Source organism: Rhinoraja longicauda, chromosome 9, assembly GCF_053455715.1.
Source record: "Rhinoraja longicauda isolate Sanriku21f chromosome 9, sRhiLon1.1, whole genome shotgun sequence".
Taxonomy (NCBI): Eukaryota; Metazoa; Chordata; class Chondrichthyes; order Rajiformes; family Arhynchobatidae; genus Rhinoraja; species Rhinoraja longicauda.
The window spans coordinates 53,765,964-53,790,449 of record NC_135961.1 but is presented as its reverse complement, the minus strand read 5'-3'; the positions used below and the strand labels follow the sequence as shown (position 1 = coordinate 53,790,449).

The following is a 24,486-nucleotide window of genomic DNA, read 5'->3' as shown; positions in this document are numbered from 1 at the left end:
GGTCTTTTTTTGTTGCTTCCCGAATCGGTACCAAATGTTTCAGTCTTGGCACTGACAGTGGGGAAGAGGGGGCTGGAGGGTTGGTGGAGAGCTGATGGGGGAATGTTCAGGATGGGCAGTTAAGCTCATGTTTAATCTTTCTCAAAGCCGTTTTGTCCCTTGGAATCAATGGCAGAGTTGATTGGAGAAATTGTATGCTTTTCCTTGATCGTTCTATCAGATACAAACTTTCACAGGGAGCCTTTGAAAGTAGTTCTTTGTAACTTTCACGATGAAACTGAGTGGGGAAGAAGAGATGACTCACAAGATAATGATCAGATGACTGCTGTTTAAAAAGCTTTTAAATGTCAGGACATTTTCCATTGTGTAGACTGTCTAGCTTTCCATATCAGTACATTTAGCATGATTCATCAAGTCATTCGACAATGAAATGGTCCATGCCAGAAGTGCCATTTAAGCTCTTCTCAATTGCCCATTTTCAACCCATATCCTTCTGAACTTTCCCTATCATGTACCTGTCCAAACGCCTTTTATAATTGTTATTATTCAACCACTTCATCTGGCATTACATTTCATACACGTATCACCCTCTGTGTGAATCAGTTGCTCATTGGGTTCCCATTAAACTTTCCACTCTCACAAATCTGGGCATTCTAGTTCTTTATTTCCCTACCCAGGGAAAAAGGCTATGGACACGCACCCTATCTATTCCCCCCCCCCCCCCCCCCCCCCCCATGATTTTATACACCTTTATTAGATCATTATTCTGTCTCCTACGCCGAAGGACTGAGGCTTACCCAACATATAATTCGGCCCTTTGAGTCTTGGCAGTATCCTCTATGTATTTTCTGCGTTCTTTCCATCTAAGGGCATCTATCTTCTGGAAGGTTAACCAAAACCATGGACTTGTACCTTCAGGTCCCTCTGTTCTGCAACACACCCCAGGGCCCCGTCTTCACTGTGAAAGTCCTACCCTAATTTGACTTGCCAAAATGTTATACCTTGCACATATCTGAATCAAACTCCATCAGCAATTCCTCAGCCCACTTGCCCAGCTGATTAAGATCCCCTGCAATTCTTGGTAATTTTCTTCACTGTCTATGCTACCACCTATTTTAGTGTCATCTGCAAACTAATGACCATGCCTTGCCCATTCTCATTCAACTCGTTGATATAGATGACAAATAGCAATGGGGCCAACACTGATCACTGAGGCAGGCCACTAGTTATGGGTCTCCAGTCCAAAGAAATACCTTCCACTATCAACCTCCGCATCCTACCTTTGAGCAAATTTTTGTTTAAATTTGCACTATTTACAATGAGGTGGCTTTCACAGTTCCTGAAGGCAAACTTATCGCAGTGAGAGTCATCGTGAGGAGGAAAGTGGAAAGGCAAAATTTGACTTTTTACACAGTCGATGATTCCCCAAAAGCTGAAGACGGCGTTAAAATTGGGGTCAGCATTACCAGAGCATCCTTCTTAACTTAAGGACATCCCAAAGTGCTTCACTGCCAATGGACACTTTGACGTTGGGTTGCTATGGTAATCTAGGATCCAGGCAACGTTTGACAACCTACAAGAGCTCGAAGATAACTTTTACAGAATGTGAGCGCTGCATGGACTGTCATCTTTGCCTTGGGCATGTTCCATGGAAGGTCATCTTGAGCGATGGTAGAGTGGGGTCACCCACTATCCTAATGATTGATGTTCCTTGTTCACCTCTTTCTTTCCATTTAGCAACTAGAGGAGTTCGACTTTCGAATCCAAAGACCCGGGTTGTGGTGCCTGAGGGAGCAGCTCATTTCAGGCCAGGTGATGGCTTTGGAAAGCAGACACAATAAGATCCAATGGGTGGTAATAAAGCTGTTAGAGCTGTTGCAACAGTCCTAATTTAATCCTGCATTTGACTGCTATCTGAAGTTTGCATGTTCTTGCTGAGGCCATGTAGTTTACTCCAGGTTCCCTGGTTTCTTCCTACAACTCAAACATGTGCACGTTGGTCGGTTAAATGGCTGCTGTAGGTTGCCCTCATTGCATGTGAGAGTGGTAGAATTGGTGGGTGAAAAGGGCAGAATGGAAAGAAATGTAGGGAAAGTAGATTGCAGGAACGTCCAGAGACACAAGATACTGCAGATGCTGTAATCCTGTGCGAAAAAACAAACTGCTGCAGAAATTCAGACTGAAGAAAGGTCCCGACCTGAAACGTCATCTGTCAATTTTATTCCACAGATGCTGCCTGACCCACTGAGTTCCTCCAGCAGTTTTGTAATTGGAGGAAAACTTAGTGGTGAATGGGATTGCTCTGTAAACTGGCATAGACTCGATGGGCTGAATGGCGTCTAATGCCAGAAGGAAACATGTGAAAGGTGACAGTGTCAGTTCCAGCGTTTATTGCCCACAGAGTCAGAGAGTCATACAGCGTAGAAACAGGACCTTTGGCCCAACCTGCCCACACCGACCAACATGTCCCAGCTGCCTGCGTTTGGCCCATACCTCTCCAAACCTGTCCTATCCATGTACCAGTCTCACTATTTCTTAAACACAACCTCACTTGACTTTGGGAAGGAAGTAGAGCTGCCTTCTTGAGCTGCTGAGGTCCTTTTGGTGAAGGTATTCCAACAGTGCTATTGGAGACTGAGTTCCGGGACTTGGACCCAGCGACGATGAAGCACGAGCGATATATTTCCAAGTCCGGATGGTGTGTGACTCATCAGCGGTCAAGATGCGTTTGAAATGGTTTCTCGATCAATGGACCTGGTTTCACGGCATTATCCATAGTGACTCCACAAAGTTGCACCATTTGGACTGATCCATCAGCTTTTCTAGGCAAAGTCATTGAGGATTCAGAGTAAAGGTGAGCAAATGGAATTGAGATAGGGACCACTCCCTTCATACTGAGGGCAATTTACAGAGACCAAATAACTTACAAACCCGCAAGTCTTTAGTGTGTGGGAGAAACCCAGGAGGAGGAATGTGCCATTGGCTCACATGGGCAGTAGAAGTGCAGATTTGTAGGTCAGGTGCCTGACAAGTGTAAAAGTGCAATTGATGCAACAAAGGAGGATTAATGACTGGAGTGTTCGCTGGGATGCAATCAGTGTGAAGGAGTAGAGCACCCCTAAACTATATCCAGAAGGTTGTTAACCAGTATGCACCAAACTCACCATGGCCGCTGCAATTCCGGATTTAGTTATTGGGAATGAAGCCAATTGTCTGGAGAGAAAGCATTTCAGTGCCAGCGTTAATAATTCACTTACATTTATCACTGTTATGAAAAAATGACAGGAATGAAATAGAATAAAGGTTCTTCCTTGCAATAAGGCCAATTTGAGTGAAATGTGAAGTGATTTGGCACAACTGGAATGAGAACAGTGACCTAATGGAACTTGGAGCAATGGGAGACATTCAAATGGTTGTGGGTGAATGTAGAATTTTCGAGTCATTCAGCCCAAAAAGTCACCCTTCAGCCCACCTTATCCATGTTGACATATCTCTATTAATCCTATTTAAAGCACTTGGTCTTCAACATTTTATGCCTTGTGATTAGATACTTTCTTAAATGTTGTCAGAATCTCTGCCTCCACCACCTCCTCAGCCAGTGTGTTCCAGATTCCAACCAGCCTCTGAGTAAAAAAGTTCTTCATCAGAGCTGTGATAAAGCTGCTGGTTCACTGCGCCAGAGGTATGGGATTGATCCTGACCTCGGGTGCTCTCTGTGTGGAGTTGCATGTTCTCGTTGTGACTGCTTTTGTTTCCTCCACTAGTGCTCCTCCAGTTATCTCCCACATCCCAAAGACATATGGGTTTGTAAGTTATTTGGCCTCCTCAAATTGCCCCGCCCCGCGTATGTAAGGAGTGGATAAGAACTTGAGATAAGATAGAACTAGTGTGAATGGGTGATCCATGGTCTGCATGGATTCAGTGGGCTGAAGGGCCTGTTTCCATGCTGTATCAATTAATCAATTTATCAATCAATCAATCTATCTATCTATCTCCTCCAAACATTTTAACCCTTACTCGAAACTTGTACTCTCTAATTCTAGATATCTCTGCTACAAGGAACAGTTTTTGACTATCCATCCTATTTGTGCTCCTAATAATTTTGTATATCAGGATCTACCCACCTACGGCTCAAACCCATACCCTCCTCCATTCCAAGAAAAATCAGCTCTTTCAATCTTTCAGAATTGAAATACTCTGTCCCAACAACATACTGGTGAATTCACCATCACCATCTCCATCACAGGAGAAAAATTAGTGACGGACATTTATTACAAGCCCACCGACTCGCACAGCTATCTGGACTACACTTCTTCCCACCCGGTCCCCTGCAAAAAGTCTATCCCCTACTCCCAATTCCTCCGTCTACGCCGCATCTGTGCCCGGGATGAGGTGTTTCAGACTAGGGCTTCCGAGATGTCCTCGTTTTTCAGAAAACGGGGCTTCCCCTCCTCCATTATAGATGAGGCTCTCACTAGGGTCTCTTCTACATCCCGCAGCTCCGCTCTTGCTCCCCATCCCCCCACTCGCAACAAGGACAGGATCCCCCTCGTTCTCACCTTCCACCCCACCAGCCAGCGGATCCAACATATCATCCGCCAACATTTCCGTCACCTACAACAGGACCCCACCACTGGCCATATCTTCCCATCCCCTCCCCTCTCTGCATTCCGCAGAGACCGTTCCCTCCGCAACTCCCTGGTCCACTCGTCCCTTCCTACCCAAACCACCCTAACCCCGGGCACTTTCCCTTGCAACCGCACGAGATGCAACACCTGTCCCTTTACCTCCCCCCTCAACTCCATCAAAGGACCCAAACATTCTTTCCAGGTGAGACAGAGGTTCACCTGCACCTCCTCCAACCTCATCTATTGCATCCGCTGCTCTAGATGTCAACTCATCTATATCGGCGAAACCAAGCGCAGGCTCGGCGATCGCTTCGCTGAACACCTGCGCTCGGTCCGCATTAACGCCACTGATCTCCCGGTGGCCCAGCACTTCAACTCCCCCTCCCATTCCCAGTCTGACCTCTCTGTCATGGGCCTCCTCCAGTGCCATAGTGAGGCCCGCCGGAAATTGGAGGAGCAGCACCTCATATTTCGCCTGGGCAGTTTGCGGCCCGGTGGTATGAACGTTGACTTCTCCAACTTCAGATAGCTCCTCTGTCCCTCCCTTCCCCTCCTCCTTCCCAGATCTCCCTCTATCTTCCTGTCTCCACCTATATCCTTCCTTTGTCCCACCCCCGACATCAGTCTGAAGAAGGGTCTCGACCCGAAACGTCACCCATTCCTTCTCTCCCGAGATGCTGCCTGACCTGCTGAGTTACTCCAGCATTTTGTGAATAAATCGATTTGTACCAGCATCTGCAGTTATTTTCTTAACATACTGGTGAATCTCCTCTGCACCTTCTCCACTGCAATTGTTTATTTTCTATAGGGCAGTGACCAGCTTGTTCCCAGAAGGCCCCTTGGACGACATGGTGTATTGAGAGTTGGACAAGGCAAACACAAACTAATGTCACATTCTGAGATATTAGTACAGTGGACAACTATATAACAATTAAGAATATAGAGGAGTAAAACTGAGATGAAACTTCGGAAAGCATAAAGTTAAGTACAAAGGTAGTAGCAGAAAGTGGTGGGCATTGCTCATTCCATCAGGGGTCCTGACCTTCTCACCATCGAAGGGATCTACAGGAAGGGATCTTCAAGAAGGCAGCTAATATCATCAAAGACCCACACACTGTGACCACGCTCTCTTCTCACTGCTACCAACGGGAAGAACCCTGAACTTTCAGGTTCATGAACAGCATCTTCCCATCAACCATCAAGTTCTTGAAGCACCTTCTTCAGACCTAATCACAATCCTACATCAGCACCGAACCATTATAGACTTTGCACTATTATGATTGCATTACCTACTTTGATTTTTGCACAATCATGATCCAGTTTACTTAGAATAACTAATGATTTATCGTGTATTTATCTTTGTTGTTGCATCTAATGTGCGTAGAAACCTTGCCTGCAGCAAGTAAGAATTTCATTATTCCGGTTCAAATCCAGTGCATGTGGCAAAAAAAACTCTTAACTCGGATTTGAACTCTTAGATTTAATCTGATTAATTCCCTTTCTTCTCCAGAAAGCTGCAAAGCCAGAGATAGAGAAATGTATATTACTTTCACGCACACGGCATTCGTTGTTAACAGATTTCCAAGGTAGATGATTAATTATAGGCCAGTGAGCTTTGTCCTCTGGGTAAGCAAGCAATAGATGGAGAAAGAGAGTGAGAGACATTGATAGAGAGAGGGTGGGAGAGAGAGGGAGAGAGAGAGAGAGAGAGAGAGAGAGAGGGACAGGGTGGGGAAGATAAATCAGAGGATGTGCGAGAGAAACAGAAAGATAGAGAAATAAATAGAGAGATACAGAAAAGGGAGAGGGAGAGCAAAGAGAGATACAAACAATGAGAGAGCGAGAGAGAGAGAGAGAGAGAGAGAGAGAGAGAGCGAGGGAGCGAGAGAGCGGGAGAGAGAGAGCGAGAGCGAGGGAGCGGGAGAGAGAGAGCGAGAGAGCGAGGGAGCGGGAGAGAGAGAGAGAGAGGGAGCGAGAGAGCGGGAGAGAGAGAGAGCGAGAGAGCGGGAGAGAGAGAGAGAGAGAGAGCGAGAGACAGAGAGACCGAGAGAGAGAAAGAGAGAGAGAGAGAGAGAAAGAGAGAGAGAGCATTGTGATGGGGCAGGATACTTTATAGAGGTACTGAGGTGGGGCTTGGTGTAGGGCTTCAATATGAGACTGATTGAAAACTTGGATAGAGATGGTAATCATTGCAAGACAAATTCAAATACAGTAGCTACATCAACAATTGCCATAAGATATTGGACTAGAGAAAGAATATGGCGTCACCACCAAGGAGAGCCATGGGGGCATGATGTCGATTGATGTGGACTGTAAGGGTGGTACAGTGTGTGGGGCATGGGATACAGTGTGTGGGGCATGGGATACAGTGTGTGGGGCAGGGGGTACAGTGTGTCTGGGGCAGGGGGAGGTACAGTGTGTCTGGGGCAGGGGGTGATACAGTGTGTGGGGCATAGGGTACAGTGTGTCGGGCATGGGGTATAGTGTGTCTGGGGCAGGGGGTGATACAGTGTGTCGGGCAGGGGGTGATACAGTGTGTCTGGGGCAGGGGGTGATACAGTGTGTCTGGGGCAGGGGGTGATACAGTGTGTCTGGGGCAGGGGGTGATACAGTGTGTCTGGGGCAGGGGGTGATACAGTGTGTCTGGGGCAGGGGGTGATACAGTGTGTCTGGGGCAGAGGTTGGTACAGTGTGTGGGGCAGGGGGGTACAGTGTGTCTGGGGCTGTGTGGTACAGTGTGTCTGGGGTCAAGAGTGGTACAGTGTGTCTTTACCGGGCATGGGGTGGTGTCCGTTTTGTTTGTGTGGTGAATAGGTACAGTCGGTCTCCTGCTCGGTAATTTCACCATTACCGAATGAATGATTTTAAGTCATAAGATCATAAGTGATAGGAGTAGAATTAGGCCATTCGGCCCACCAAGTCTACTCCCCCATTCAATCATGGCTGATCTATGTCTCCCTCTGAACCCCATTCTCCTGCCTTCTCCCCAGAACCTCTGACACCCGTACTAATCAAGAATCTATCCATCTCTGCCTTAATTATATCAACTGACAAGGCATCGACAGCCTTCTGTGGCAAAGAATTCCACAGATTCACCACCTTCAGACTAAAGAAATTCCTCCTCATCTCATTTCTAAAAGAACGTCCTTGAATTCCGAGGCTATGACCTCTGGTCCTAGACTCTCCCATTTTGCACCAGACTTTCTGACCATTACCCCTTTCTCATGGATCATGACTGGCATCTTTCTACACACGGAGGGCCCTTTCCTTCGACCCCACTGACCTGCCACCCCTCACTCCGCCCTTCAAAGTTAGTGGCCCTCCTTCCATCACCATCCACTTCCTCCAGGCCTGCCCTGTCTCCTGGGCATTTGGAGAGGAGCCTGGAGTTGTCTCTGGAACGAACCTGTCCCTGATTTTCTGTCCCTCTGGCGGCAGCTGGAGCCCAGATGTTTATCCGTCAGGTACCCGTGGGAGTTTCCATGCCGACGTTCCTGGTCTGTCGGTCCAGTGAAGTGAGACACATTGGGGCATCCTGCAGTGCTCACCCTGGAGGCGTGTGTGTGGTTAATATTTAGTGTTTGAAGAGGAGAGGGCACCTCCTCACCATCCCCTCAACACGAGCAGTGGTCTGGCTCTGCAGCCTGGCACCTGCTGTAAGTCCCTCCCCACCCATCCCAAGGCAAAACCCTCCGCAGAGCAGTGAATAATTCATGTCATCGGGGATACTTAGATTTATTCTACCCCGCGGCCAATCACGGGTTTAATTAGCATGTTAATAATAGCACAATGTTATTAATGGCAATGTTCTTATCCATCAGTGCCCAGTTATTAAAGAACGCACCAAGGTTGATCCAGGGACGAAGCACCCTCTAAATAAACACCCACCCTTTCAGTTCATTTCTCTCTAATCAAAGTCTCCAGCAAGAAGGGGGAGAGGCCAATTGTCCCATCATGGCTCTTCTAGCTCTGATGGAACACTCCATATTCTCCTAATCCCCTGCTCGTTCGATCCACGGGAGGTGCAAATGCAAACATGTTGTGTTGGCTCTTTTGCACAGTATATCCCAGAGCAAAGAGTCAAGCATCATTACTGCAAGGGGGAGGCCATTCAACCGATCAAATTAGTGCCAGCTGGAAACAGGCACTTCAGCCCAACTTGCCCACACCAGCCAACATGTCCCAGCTACCTGCTCGCATTTGGTCCTTATTCCTCCAAACCTGTCCTATACATGTATCTGTCTAACTGTTTATTAAATGTTGGGATAGTCCCAGCCTCAATAACCTCCTCTGGCAGTTGATCCATACATCCACCACCCTTTGTGTGAAAATGTTACCCCTCAGATTCCTATTACATCTTTTCCCCTCCACCGTAAATCTATGCTCTCTGGTCCGTGATTCACTTACTCTGGGAAATAAACTGTGCATCTACCCAATTTATTCTTCTCATGATCTTATACACCTCTATAAGATCACCCCTCATCCTCCTGCGCTCCAAGGAATAGAGTCCCAGCCCACTCAACCTGTCCCTAAAGATCAGGCCCTCTGGTCCTGGCAACATCCTCGTAAATTTTCTTTGTACCCTTTCCAGTTTGACATCATCTTTCCTAAAACACAGTGACCAGAACTGAACACAATACTCCAAATGTGGCCTCACCCACGTATTATACAACTGCAACATGACCTCCCAACTTTTACATTCAATACTCTGGCTGATGAAGGCCAATGTGCCAAACGCCTTTTAGACCACCCGATCTACCTGCGACTCCACCTTCAAGAAACCATGCACCTGCACTCCCAGATCTCTCTGCTCTACAACATTCCCCAGAGCCCTACCATTCACTGTGTAGGTCCTGCCCATGGTAGACTTCCCAACAAGCCCACCTGGCCAATCAATCAAGATCCTGCTGCAAATTTTAACAACCATCATCACTATCTGCAAAACCACCCACTTTTGTATCATCAGCAAACCTGCTAATCTTGCCCTGTATCTTCTCATCCAAATCATTGATTTAGATGACAAACAGTACCGGACCCAGCACTGAACCCTGAGGCACACCACTGGTCACAGGGCTCCAGTCCGAGGAGCAACCTTCCACCATCACTCTCTGCTTACTTCCATGAAGCCAATTTTCTATCCTTTCAGCCTTCCCGAGCAGCCTACTATGCAGAACCTTGTCGAATGCCTTGCTTAAGTCCATAAATGCAACATCTACAGCTCTGCCCTCATCAACCTTTTTGGACACGTCTTCAAAGAACTCAATCAGATTTGTGAGACACGACCTCCCACGTACAAAACCATGCTGACTATCCCTAATCAGCCCTTCTAAATACCTGTATATCCTATCCCTCAGAATACCCTCCAGTAACTTTCCAACCACAGATGTTAAGCTCACTGGACTATAGTTCCCAGCATTTTCCCAGCAGCCCTGCTTGAATACAGGCACAACATTTGCCACCCTCCAGTCTTATGACACCTCTCCTGTATTTAAAGATGATGCGGAAATTTCAACCAGGACTCCCGCAATTTCCTCTCTGCTTTCCCACAATGTCCTTGGATATATCCCGTTTAAAAATAATCTAACCCCCCTCTACCTTAAACATATTTAGGCTCCCTGTCTCCATAAGATCATAAGATCATAAGTGTTAGGAGTCGCATTAGGGCACTCAGCCTATCAAGTCTACTCCGCCATTCAATCATGGCTGATCTATCTTTCCCTCTCAGCCCCATTCTCCTGCCTTATCCCCATAACCTCTGTCACCTTCCCTCACAGACAGGACAGGCTGTCAGAGGCAGACTGATGGTTAAGCTTTCAGCGTCCACTCCCAGGGGCTGAAATGAAGGATCTGCTGGCGGTGATGGAAAGGAAATGACAGGGAAGAGATTGTTTGACCCGTGACTTTGCTGATACGGAGACTCTGGGGAGAGGAGCTCGAAACACACGGCCCCGAGGCTGCAACATTCAGCCCTGGTTACAAATGTGCCAATCAGCTCGAGCGAGGATCTGAATGAAATATAAATAAACGGAAGAGTTGATTAAATGCCACGCTTCAACAAACCCTGGCAGCCTGCTCAGTGCCGCAAAGTGTAATTAATGTTGACAGCTGGAACCTAAAATACAGAAAAATAAAGTACGGTCAAGAAATCCAAGTCTACAGACAGACACATGCACTTCCAAAAAAAATCGCTTGTCTTCCAACCAACTTACAGCCGTTTGTTTTAGGTTAGGGTTACTAACTGATCCAATTCACACTCAGTGCACTCATCTAATCCCATTCACCACTGTGGGATGGATTACTATGTTTCCATGCGCTATTTAAATGCATGGTACAAGAGATCGAAGATGCTCGAATCTGCGGCAAAAGGGGAGAGCTGCTGGAGAAAATCAGTGGGTCAGGTTGGATGGTTGTGAATACTGTACCTGTAGATAAGAAGAGCTGCCAAGAAAAACCTGAGGACTGGAGACCACTAGGCCTAACATCTATGGAAGGAAAGTTCGTGGAGAGAATCCTGAGGGATAAGATATACATGGATTTGGAAAGACAGGCATTAAATTGAGAATGACAGCATGATTTTTTGCATCATGATTTTATGGGAAATCTTGCCTCACGAATTTGATTGTTTTTGAAGTAACCAAGAAGGTGGATAAGAGCAGGGCTGTAAACAGCGTCTATATGGGCTACAGCAAGGTCTTTGATAATGCTCTGCATGTAGGCTGCTGGTCTGGAAAGTTAAATTACATAAGATTTATGGACTCTCGGAATCCATATCTCAAGGGATATGGGGAGAAGGCAGGCACAGGTTACTGATTGTAGATGATCAGCCATGATCACAATGAATGGCGGTGCTGGCTTGAAGGGCCAACTGGCCTCCTCCTGCATCTATTTTCTATGTTTCTAAGATCCAATGAGAGAGACCTAACAATACAGAATTAGCATAGTAGTAGGAAATAGAGGGTTATAATGGAAGGTTGTTTTTCAGACTGGAGGCCTGGGTCAAGTGGTGTGCCTCAGGGATCAGTGCTGGGCCCATTGCTGTTTAGAGTCTATATCAATGATTTGGATGAGAATGTACAAGTCATGATTAGTAAGTTTTCAGATGACAAATAGGTGGTATCGTAGACAATGAAGCTGATCATCAAGAACTACAGTAGGATTTTGATCAGCTAGGCAAGTGGACTAAGGAATGATAAATGAAGTTTAATTCAGATAAATGTGAGGTGTTGGGAAGTCACACCAAGGTAGGACCTTCACAGTGAATGGTAGGGCCATAGGGAGTATTGTAGAACAGAGTGATCTTGAAGTACAAGTACATAGTTTCCTGAAAGTGGTGTCGCAGGTAGTTAGGAAATGGCTTTTGGCAAACAGGCCTTCATCAATCTGGGAATTAAGTACAGAAGTTGGGACATTATGGAACATTATGTTACAGTTGTAAAATCTCAACTTATTCATTAAAGTTGATGATTTTCTTGTTCTTTTGGATGTAGACATCACTGATCAGGTCAGCATGTATCACCCGTCCCTAAATACCCTTGAGGCAGTGGTATTAAGTTGCCTTCTTGAAACATTGCAATCTCTCGGGTGAAGATGCTCTCACGGTATGGTTGGGAAGGAGTTCCAGCATTTAGATCCAGTGACGAGGAAGGAATGGCGACGTAATTTCCAGGTCGGGAAAGTGTGTTACACACGTGGGGTGGTGGAACCTGAAGGTGGTGGTGTTCCCCTGCACCTCGTTCACTGTGGTGATCCCAGTCACTAACTCCCGTCCCCTGGCAGTGTTGGGTGATGACAATAAGTTTAACATCCTGACAACCGGAGGGGGGTTTAATGAGTAACTTGGTGTGTGGAAAGATGAGCAAATCCTTTACCTCAATCAAGTTAATTAATTCCAAAGTTGAAAGAAAACACGGGCTAATTATTCTTCGTCTAAGGTCACCTGTAGATGAACATTAACCAGCAGTTTAATGGGTCATCTCACTCAGCATGGCAATCAGACTACCCTGATATGTTGGCTGTTTACCGGCTTTATATTGTACATTCCACTTAGCCAGGAGACTCTTGTCCCTCTTGTTGCCCAACACCCGTCACTAATGACCCTTCCACCCACCCCAATCACACTACTTCCTACCCTCAATACCCTCCTCCCCCGAAGCAAAGGGTTGGGAATGGTTGAATATGGAAAGGCCGCTGTCATGCAGTCCATGAATGAATCCCTTATCCCATCAAAGGGGTTCCCTGTAGACCCTATGTGAGGGCAGAAGCTCATGTGGAGGGAAGCACACGGAATTAGACCCGGAAATAGACCTATGGAGAGGGAGGTTGATGAAGCCATCTCCTCTTCTACCATCTAGCCAGACCAGCAGGAACCCATCCCTAAATTGGGGCCAGAGTGTCTGAAGTGAATGAATGAGAACATGACTCTGCAGTTACACAGTAACTCTCTCAGTTAGAGTCACATTCCTCAGCCCATCGCAGCCCTTATTATCCCTTTCATTTGATGATTACACAACAGGAAAATTCCAGTTTCAAGTTAACCCGATCCAAGGAAGGAACCCAGGAGCAAACTGGACCCTGACCAGTCCAACAGGAAGAAATAGTGCACCTTTATTACATGACTGCAAGTGTGTGTGTGTGTGTGTGTGTGTGTGTGTGTGTGTGTGTGCGCGCGTGTGTGTGCGCGCATGTGTGCATATGTGTATGTAAGAGGGTGTATGTGGGTAAGTGATTTGTGATGCCTACGTGAGAGAGGCGTGTGTGAAAGAGGGTGTGTGCAGGGGAGTGTGTGTGATGCTTGTATGAGTGTGTGTGTGGGAGAGAGGGTGTGTGTGTAAGAGGGTGTATGCGGGGGAGTGTGTGTGATGCTTGTAGGAGTGTGTGTGAGAGAGAGTAGGTGTGTGCGTAAGAGGGTGTATGTAGGGGAGTGTGTGTGATGCTTGTACGAGTGTGTGTGTGAGAGAGGGTGTGTATGTGTAAGAGCGTGTATGTGGGGAGGTGAATGTATCATGCTTGTGCGAATGTGCGAGATAGGTAGTGTGTGTGTGTAAGAGGGTTTATGTAGGGGAGTGTGTGTGCTGCTTGTGTGTGATGTGTGTGTATGTGTGTGTGAGTGAAAGAGGATGTATCTGGGGAGTGAGTGTGTGATGCTTGTGCGAGTGTGTGTAAGGGGTATGTACAGGGGAGTGTGAGTGTGTATATGTGGGTGTAAGTGTGCATGGATTGGCCTGCCCACACTCCCACCCTCTCTCATTCAGTGGCTCCAACTCCCCAAATCCGATCTTCAACTCTTCTTGAGGACAGCACAGCCCTGCTCACACCAATAGGAACACCAGCCTGCACACTCATCTTCTCACACCTGACACATACGTGTGCCACCATGCCGCTACACGCATGCACCTGGCTTCACATATAACCCTTGCACACCTGCCCTCACACTCCTGCAATCATACACTAACCCTTACACACACACACACATACACAACCGACCCCACACACAGCTGCCACACACCCTGCATACTCACATCTCTAACACTGCTGTGCACACCTGCATCCATCGCTGTCACCCAACATCAGCCTCCCTCACCATCTCTGTTACACTGCCACACACACCTGTGCACTACAACCGTCCCCTTACACTCGTCACACCCACTCTGTTGCACCTACTCTGTCAGCTGTTACTCCCACCCGACCTGATGAGTCTGCATTTGCAGTATTGTGTTCAGTTTTGGTCACCCTGCTATAGGAAGCCTGTTGTTCAGCTGGAAAGAGTGCAGAGATTTACAAGACTTTTGCCTGGGCTTGAGGGCCTGAGCTATAGAGAGAGGTTGGGCAGGCTAGGACTTTATTCCGTGGAATGCAAAAGGATGAAGGGTGATCTTATAGAGGTGCATAAGATCAAGATTCGGGCAGCACGGTGGCGCAGCGTTAGAGTTGCTGCCTTACAGTGAATGCAGCGCCGGAGACTCGGGTTCGATCCTGACTACGGGCGCCGTCTGTACGGAGTTTGTACGTTCTCCCGGTGACCTGCGTGGGTTTTCTCCAAGATCTTCGGTTTCCTCCCACATTCCAAAGACGTACAGGTATGTAGGTTAATTGACTGGGTAAATGTAAAAATTGTCCCTAGCGTGTGTAAGATAGTGTTAATGTGTGGGGATCGCTGGGCGGCGTGGACTCGGTGGGCCGAAGGGCCTGTTTCCGCGCTGTATCTCTAAATCTAAATCTAAATGAGTGGAATAGATAAAGTGAATGCACAAAGTCTTTTATCCAGAGTAGGGGAATCAAGAACCGGAGCACATAGGTTTAAGGTGAGCGGGGGAAAATTTAATAGGAACTTGAGGGGCAACTTTTGACATGGAGGCTGGTGAGAATATGGAATGAGCTGCTTGTGGAGGTTGTTGAGGCAGGTACTATAACAACATTTAAAAGGAATTTGGACAGGTACATGGATAGGAAAGGTTTAGAGGGATATATGCCACACACAGGCACGTGGGACTAGTATGGATGGGGCACCTTGTTCGGCCGAAGAGCCTGTTTCTGTGCTGTTTGACACTATGACTACGACACCCAGCAGCCTCATTACATCTGCCCAGTTGCCCAGTTGCCCAGTTGCCCAGATCCCAAGCCAGGCTAGGATCCAAGGTCGCTTTTCCCTGGGATCATTGGCAAAGCCCTGAGCCGTGATTGGAGACTGTTCAATCCCACCCCGCAAGATGGAGTGACCCTAACAGTCACAAACATGCAAAATCGCTCCAAAGCTATTCAACACTGAAAATACCATTAAATAAATTACTTATTAAAACAATATTGAAAAGTTCTGACAACCCCCAAAATCAGAACAAAGGGAATGACCTTAGAACTCTCACCGCACCAATGGATGTGCCTCAGACCTCATCTCCTCTTCTGCGCCATTTCCCCAAGACCCTCAATTCCATGATCTTTCGAAGATTTATCTCCCTTCTTTTTAAATCCTCCCAATGATCCAGCCTCCACCGTCCAGGGTAGAAAATTCCAGAAACTCCACCCAATGTTTCCACGCACCTCAGTTTCAAAGCATCGCTTCCAAAATTTGAAACTCTATCTCTTCATTCAAGACTTTCCAGCAAGTTGTCGTATCTCGCCATCTACCCTCTAATGCCCGTCAAGAACCTTATCTGTTGCAATAAAATCATCACTCGTCTTACTAAACTCGAGTGAAAACAGACCCAATGTCTTCAGCTGTTCACAGAGGCATTGGGTCATGCAGCATGGAAATGGGCTCTTCGGCCCAACTTGCCCATGTTGACCCGAGCAAGTTCCATTTGTTTGTATATGACCTGTAACTGGATAAACATTTCTGTGGAAACATATAAAAACAGGGAACTGCAGATGCTGGCTTACAAAAACGGAGTGCTGGAGTAGCTCAGCGGGTCAGGCCGCATCTCTGGAGAACATAGCTGGGTGATGTTTCAGGCTGGGACCCTGCTGTGGTCTTCTTCAGTTCAGGGAAGCTTCTACTGCCGAGGGTTGAACTCTTGGTGAAATTCCCTGAGTTCCCCAATTCTAGTTGCTTCATTACAGGAAAGATGGGGAGGCTTTGGAGCTGATGGCTCTGTTAGACTTCATTGGTTAACTGAGGATGTTTGTGAGGGGTAGTTCCTCTGCTTCAAAGTTGTCTGTCCCTCCTGAGACTATGTACAGTGTAAAGATACACTGCCATTGGAGGCAATCCAAAAACATTGTGGAGGCTTTGGAGAAGGTGCAGAAGGGGTTCGTCAGAACAAAGCCAGGATTAGACAATAGACAATAGACAATAGACAATAGGTGCAGGAGTAGGCCATTCGGCCCTTCGAGTCAGCACCGCCATTCAATGTGATCATGGCTGATCATTCTCAATCAGTACCCCGTTCCCGCTTTCTCCCCATACCTCCTGACTCCGCTATCCTTAAGAGCTCTATCTAGTTCTCTCTTGAATGTATTCAGAGAATTGGCCTCCACTGCCCTCTGAGGCAGAGAATTCCACAGATTCACAACTCTCTGACTGAAAAAGTTTTTCCTCATCTCAGTTCTAAATGGCCTACCCCTTATTCTTAAAATGTGACCCCTGGTTCTGGACTCCCCCAACATTGGGAACATGTATCCTGCCTCTAATGTGTCCAACCCCTTAATGATCTTATACGTTTCGATAAGATCCCCTCTCATCCTTCTAAATTCCAGTGTATACAAGCCTAGTCGCTCCCCTTCTAAATTCCAGTGTATACAAGCCTAGTCGCTCCTTAGAGGGTATCAGTTAGAGGGAGAGGTTGGATAAGCGTGCATTGTTTTCGCTGGAGCGTCGGAGGCTAAGTGGTGACCTGATGGAAGTATATAAAATAATGAGGCAGACATAAAGTAGACACTCAGAACCTTTTTCTAGGGTGGAAATAACAAAGGCTAGAGAACATAGCTTTACATTCAGAGGAGCATATTTTAAGGGAGATGTGTGTGGCAAGTTTAATACACCGAGAGTTGTGGGTGCCTTCAATGCACTGCAAGGGGAGGTGGTGGCAGTAGATACATTTAAGACACTTTTAGATAGGGACATGGATATGAAGGAATTAGGGATTATGAAGGGATATTGATCACAGGTACAGACAGACAAGGAAGATTTGTTTAATTTGGCATCATGTTTGGCACAGACATTATGGGATGAAGGGCCTGTTCTATTTTCTATGTTCAGTGAATAAACATAAACAAACATGCTAAAATGGAACAGGGCTTTGTGGCCAGAGTATGTGATGGACAATTGAGTGCCCATCTGTTGAATGCCCTTATCCTCAATTGATCTGTCACATGATGCCTTCGGGAGCGGTAAACCCAGCACTGGGTTAAGTCGTCCAATTATTCATTACCTCCATTATCACCATCAGGAATGTTGGGAGCATTCCTCCTGCAACAAGAGTGCAGTCACACCAGGGACTGCCTCTCATTTGGGTGACGGTTTGCTTATCTCCAGGCTCTCTCTCCTTTTCTCCTGAAGTCGTGTTCCTGGCTCCTACAGCATATTCAGCAACCATGGTAAGGTTGTTCCTGCCTAGTCTGGGACAGAGTGAGACTGCACGTAGGATCAGGAAAGAGTTAGAATGTGTGCAATGATGACATGTAGAATCCATCCTCAGATCCACATGGGTGATGTTACAAGATATCGGGGTGGGCAGGTGAGTATTTGAGGTAATCACCTCGCTGGCTGAGGATGTTGAGGAAAGCTTAAAGTTGTGAGGGGTTTTGACTGAGAAAACATGGAGAAGCTGCTTCCCGAGACGGTGTCCCGAGGAAGTGGACTTTCAGGGAATGACAGAGATCTGGGACTGGAAATAGGGAAGGGATTGGGATTAAGATCCAGGGTGGAATCTGAGAATGGGACCATGGGTAGGGATATGGACTGGGATCTAGAATGGGATTTGGGACTGTGATCTGGGAATAGGATCTGGGAATATATATTGTTGGAATCCGGATTTGATATTTGGAGCAGGGATTGGAAATTGCAAAATCTCTTCAGAATGTAATCATGAAAGTAATTATCAACACTGTTGTGCACTCTTTATATTACACTGCTACATTTTATTGCATTTTTTATATCTATTGCTTTGTAAATCAATTGAACTCTTGGTTTTATTGATAGCGTAACAGTGGGCTCAGTGTCGCTGAATGTAGTTCCAGGTTCAGACACTGTTCTAGCCCCAATTATTGATTTATTTTTCTATGTTTCAAATGATATTTAAGGAGGCAACTGAACCTGCCTACCAGCAACTAGAGAGAGATCTTAGCTACTATCTACTTCATTGAAGACTGTTGAACTACCTTGAACCGGACTTTACTGGACCTTACATTGCGCTAAACGTTATTCCCTTAATCATGTATCTATCCACTGTGGATGGCTCGATTGTAATCATGTACAGTCTTTACGCTGACTAGCTAGAAAGCACGAAAAAGCTTTTCTCTGTACCTCGGTGCACATGACAATAAACTAAAGGGCGGCATGGTGGCGCAGCGGTAGAGTTGTTGCCTTACAGCACCAGGCGATCAGGTTCGATCCTGATTACGGGTGCTATCTGAACAGAGTTTGTACGTTCTCCCCATGACCATGTGGGTTTACTCTGGGTGCTCTGGTTTCCTCCCACCTCCAAAGACGCACAGATTTGTAGGTTAATTGGCTTTGCTAGAATTGTAAACTGTCCCTAGTGTGCAGGTTAGTGCTAGTGTGCTGGGATCGTGGTTGGCGCGGACTCGGTGGGCCGAAGGGCCTGTTTCCGCGTTGTATCTCTAAACTAAACTAAACTAAGGTAAGCTAAATTAAAAGCTTCCAGAACAATCCCATTTGTCCCATTTCCCTCAAATCTATTCTCTATCACCTATCTATTAACCTCCCATGAGCTCCTTAGCAGCCAATTAACCTAATTGCATACCTTGGGGATGTCGGAGGAAATCAAGGCACCCAGCGGAAAACCATGTAATCATAGGGAGAATGTGTGCACTCTGCACAGATAGCAGCCAAGGTCAGGATCGAACTAGGGTTGCAGGAGCTGTGAGGTTCACAACTCTACTTCCACATTTCTTGCTCAGATGTGAGAATTTCCTGAAGACCTAGTCTCTCCAGATAGATCAGCGTATTTTGCAGAGAACTTGTTTAGGCCATGTTAATTGAGCTCAAATTTTAAATCACTCTCTCTGGTGTTGTGATGGTCCACAGTTCCCCCTTCAAATAATTAGCTTCGAGTGGTGACCTGGTGATGCTTGAATCACTCGCTTTGCCACTTCAGCTCAGCTTTAATGGATAAATTCCATTCAACTCAAAGTGTAATCTCATGTTCTTTACCAAGGGCAAATGCCAAGAGGTCACAAGCTGCTTTTTAAGAATGTGCCCACGGGAAAGAAAGAATATATAATGATGTTATAATGCTCAGTTAGTGAGATACACTCTTTACTGTTTAAGTACACAGGACCTCTCCAGATCCAGGAATCCAGGTAAAGATATGAACTGGGATCAGTGTTGGAATCTAGGACCATGGTCTGGGAATGGGATCTAAGAATCTGTGGTTGGATTTAAATCATTTCTTCCCTGCTCGTGTCAGACTACTGAAAGGACTTCTCATTGGCCAGGGTAGTCCCCATCTCCCAATGTACCTCATTGTGGATCTTGCACTTTTTAAAATCTGCACTTTCTCTGTAACTGTAACACTACAATGCTGTCAGCACCATATTCTGCACTCTGGTGGTATTTTTCTCTTTATATTACCTGTTGTATTTGTATATGGCCTGATTGTACTCATTGTAAGATTTACTGGGATAGCATGCAAACTTTTTCATTACGCCTTGCTAAATGTGCTCCAGAATAGCATCTTAGCCTCCAAGCTCAGGGATAATGTGGGCTCATACAAGTGTCTGAACAGGCACTTTCTGTGTGTCTAATCCATGCTGCCCTGCCTTGTCCTGCGAGTGTGTGGTGGGACAGCGTAGAGGGAGTTTCACTCGATATCTCACCCTGAGAGTGTGTGAAGGGACAGAATAGAGGGAGATTCACTCTGCATCTGACTCTTTTTTATTCCTTAACAAGGAAATCAGTTACAGTACTGGACAGGACAAAACCACCCAACATTTTGCAAACATTAATCAATCAGTCATCAGATCCACAATGTACATATCCACAATGTACTTGATACCCTGCGATGACCAGCGCTCACGGAAGGCCTCCAGAGTCCTCATGGATATCGCATTTCCCTCTCCAGGGACACGCGGGCAAAGATAATATCTGACCCAGGGAGTGTGCGATAGAACAGTGTAGAGAGAGCTTTACTCTGCATGCAACACAACATTTTTGTTTTTCTTCGTCAAGAAGCTTCTCGGCTTAAAATGAACAAATTGAACCTGAAACTGAAAGTCGTGAATTTGGATTTGTTTCTTGTTCTCTCTGAAAGTCCATTTCAGCGCCCATTGGGATTGCTGTTTATCTCACTCTGAGTCACCTGTGAGCATTGTCCCAGTTTTCTATAACCTTGCTCATGAATTTGAAATTGAAGCGGAAACAGAAGTGAGATGAACAAGTACCTAAGTGAGCCTCGTCCCACAGGGCTCAGTCTGTTATTTAATTACACATTTGAAGATTGATCATGCACTAAATCTGATTTATAAACCCAAGTAACCATTTCACTTTCCCATCTTCCATTTCCTACACAATATCACATAACCACACATCATCCTGTCTCAGAAATGTATTACTGTTGCTGCTCAGTTTCAATCCAAGAACTCCCTGCCGAACAGCATTGTGCAGGTAAATTAATCCCATGCATTAAATACGGGTCTTGTTAAAGCTCTTCGCATCTTGAAAAGGATTCAAAAGATAACAGTCCTCATCATTTTCCCTGGTAATAACTAATAACAGATTACAGAAGAGCTTCTGAGTGCTCCGGAAACGGAACAAATTAGATCTAAAACCACCCGGGTGATAGGAGCCAGAGGGTAGTGGTGGGTGGCCATTTCTCTGCCTTGAAATCTGTAAGGGGTCGGTGCTGGGATTTTGGATGAGAACGTAGATCGACCAAGCAAGTGACTCAGATGAGAATGAAGAAGGTGGGATGAATTAGTTTACACATAGCAAAGAAGGTCCTCGAAGGGTACAGCGGGTTATGGATCAACTGGAAAGTTGGGCAGAATGGTGGCAAATGGTACTTAATTCATAAAAGTACGGGGTAGTGTACTTTGCAAAGTTAAATTCTGGCAGAACATAGAGAGTAAATGGCAGGGGCATCAGAAAACAAGGGCACAGCTTGCTGAGAGTGTTGGCACGGGTGGACAGGGTAGTGAAGAAGGCATTTGGTATGTTTGACTTCATACACTGAGGTGTTAAGTGCAAGAGGTGGAACATTATGTTGCAGCTGTACAAAACATTAGTTAAATTGCACTTGGAGTATTGTGTACAGTTCTGGTCACCAATAAGGATGTGGTAGCAATAGAGATAGTACTGAAGAGATTCATCAAGATATTTGTTTACACAGAGAGTGGTAGGGGCCTGGAACACTTTGCCAGGGGTGTTGGTGGAAGCAGATATGATAGTGGCATTTAAGGGGCTTTCAGATGGGCAGGTGGAAGTGCAGGGAATAGAGGGGTATGGATCATGTACAGGCAGATGAAATCAGTTTAACGTGGCATCATGTTCAGCACAAACATGGTGGGCCGAAAGACCTGTTGTTGTGCTGTACTGTTCTATGATTTATGTTCTATGTTGCCTAGAAAGTAAGGCTGTAGTAATCTTTTTAGAAATACAACTTGGAAACAGACCCATCAGCCTACCATGTCCATGCTGACCATCGATCACCTGTTCACATTAGTTCTATGATATCACTCCTTACACACAATGGACAATTTACAGAGACCAATTAACCTACAAACCCACACGTCTTTGGGATGTGGGAGGAAACCGGAGGACCCGGAGGAAACCCATGCGGTCACAGGCAGAATGTGCAAACTCCACTCAAACAGCACCCGATGTCAGGATCAAACCCTGGTCTCTGGTGCTGTGAGGCAGTGGCTCGAACAGGAGACATGGGATACACTGGGTTTATTTATACACCGGGAGGCTGAGGAACGGCCTTTTAAGTTTATAATATTATGAGGGACATACGTAAGACAGATCATCAGAGGCACCCCTCACTCGGCAGGGTAGCCTAAACTAGAGGGCACAGGCATAGGGTGAGAGGAGAGAAATTTAAGGGATATCTGAGGGGTACGTTTTCGACAGTGGGCGGTGAATATCTGGAACAAGTTGCCACAGAAAGGGATGGAGGCAGATGAAATTAGAACATTTCGAAGGTTTTGGGCTTGGGAAGGTGTAGAGGGATTCTCACCTGTTGTAGGTAAGTGAGAATTAGGTAGTGCCCAGGAAATATTGGAGGGTTTGACCTTTGCCAGCTATGCCCTCCTTACCCAGAGTATACTAGACAGTGACAAACACGTAGAACCCCTATAAACACATGATATTATTGAGGTCACGTTACAGAGTCAAAGGGAGATAAAACATGGACACGGGTCCTTCAGCCCATCGAGTCCGCTACGATCATCAACTTACATTGATACATTTTATTCTCATAGAATCATAGAAACATAGAAAATAGGTGCAGGAGTAGGCCATTCGGCCCTTCGAGCCTGCACCGCCATTCAATATGATCATGGCTGATCATAACGCTCGTTATTGGACTCACTACACTACAAACCTGTACGTCTTTGGGGAGTGTGGGAGGAAACCGGAGCACCCGGGGAAAACCCACGCGGTCACAGGCAGAACATACAAACTCTGTACAGACAGCACCCGTAGTCAGGATTTAATCCGGGTCTCTGGCGCTGTAAGGCAGTAACTCTACTGCTGTGCCACTGTGGAATATGGGGCGAATCATAAAGGGGATTGATATGAATAAATGTTATATGTGTGGGTGTCGGTAAGTTAAGACTCAGTCCGCTGAAGGGCAGGTATGACTATTCATTAAATCCTCACGCGTCAGGAGAGGGGACGCTGTGCGATCCTGGTGAGTTAGACTCCAGCAACAGGCTGTCCTCATCGCTCCATACGACCACTCCCAGGCAGAGCTGCCAGGGTAATGGGCAATGTCAGCCCCAAAACGGCCATTGGGTTGGCCCAAGGTACATTCAGTTTGTGTATCTGCTTTAAGCTGCCCTGTCCCACTCTGCTACACACATCCTGACCTTTATTTAGGTCCAAGGCACCGAGGGCTACCGGTTCCGGAACTGGGCGAACACCTACACCTGCCAGCCGGAGTTGTACTTCGAGCCTCTGTCCGTGGAAGAGTTGCGGCAGGTGAGCGAATCGCACAGTGTCCTGCGCGTACCGCGGGCGAGGGGTAGTAATGGGCCAATGCACAGAGCCAGCTCGGAGGGCAGGTACAGCTACGGGTCGTGGAGAGGTGAGGGACGAGAGTAAATTGTAACGAGGGGAGGATCCTGCTTTAATGAAGCATAACCTCACCTGACGGACTGATACACAGCAGGAGCAGTGAGTGAGGAAGAGAGTGGACACACTGGGACAGTGAGGTAGAGAGTGAACACACTGGGACAATGAGGTAGAGATTGTAACACTGGGACAGTGAGGTAGAGATTGTAACACTGGGACAGTGAGGTAGAGAGTGAACACACTGGGACAGTGAGGTAGAGATTGTAACACTGGGACAGTGAGGTAGAGAGTGAACACACTGGGACAGTGAGGTAGAGGTTGTAACACTGGGACAGTGAGGTAGAGAGTGAACACACTGGGACAATGAGGTAGAGAGTGAACACACTGGGACAGTGGCGTAGAGATTGTAACTCTGGGACAGTGAGGTAGAGAGTGTAACGCGGGCACAGTGATGTAGACAATGTACCCTTATGGAAGGTATTTTTCCAGTTTCTGCCCAGTTTCTATCTTCCCACAGAGGGAACATTTCCTATTCCAGGTGCAGTGACCCAGCTCATTGCCTGTGTCCTGTCCACAGATCCTGGAGATCGCGCAGCAGCGCAGCAAGCGGGTGAAGATCGTGGGCTGTGGGCACTCACCCTCCAACATCGTCTGCACTGATGACTATCTCGTCCAGCTCAACCACCTCAACAAGCTGCTCAAGGTAAGGTTGGGAGCACACGCTCATATCACAGCACAGTCCCCTTACACATCTTACCCAGGCTGCCCTCGAAAAGTGAAATAGGTTCTTCCACACAAGGTAAGGTTTTGTGTACACAGGGAGCAAAGGGATCTGGGCATTTGGCAGGAAAATGGTGTTGACATGGGAGACCAGGCATCATGTTATTGAGTCATGGAGCAGGAACGAGGAGTGAAATGGCCTCCTCCCATGCCTATTCCATGCCGATT

The 24,486-nt window shown here is 46.6% G+C and overlaps 1 protein-coding gene across 1 annotated transcript in view; it reads left to right on the top strand.

Moving 5' to 3' along the window:
- The window catches only part of LOC144596755 (L-gulonolactone oxidase-like), a 92,098-nt gene that overhangs the window by 37,740 nt on the left and 29,872 nt on the right, over positions 1 to 24,486 (top strand). The window contains exons 3-4 of the mRNA XM_078405510.1: positions 23,344 to 23,445; positions 24,116 to 24,241. Coding sequence (XP_078261636.1) covers positions 23,344 to 23,445; positions 24,116 to 24,241 — 228 coding nt within the window. The remainder of the gene's footprint in view (positions 1 to 23,343; positions 23,446 to 24,115; positions 24,242 to 24,486) is intronic.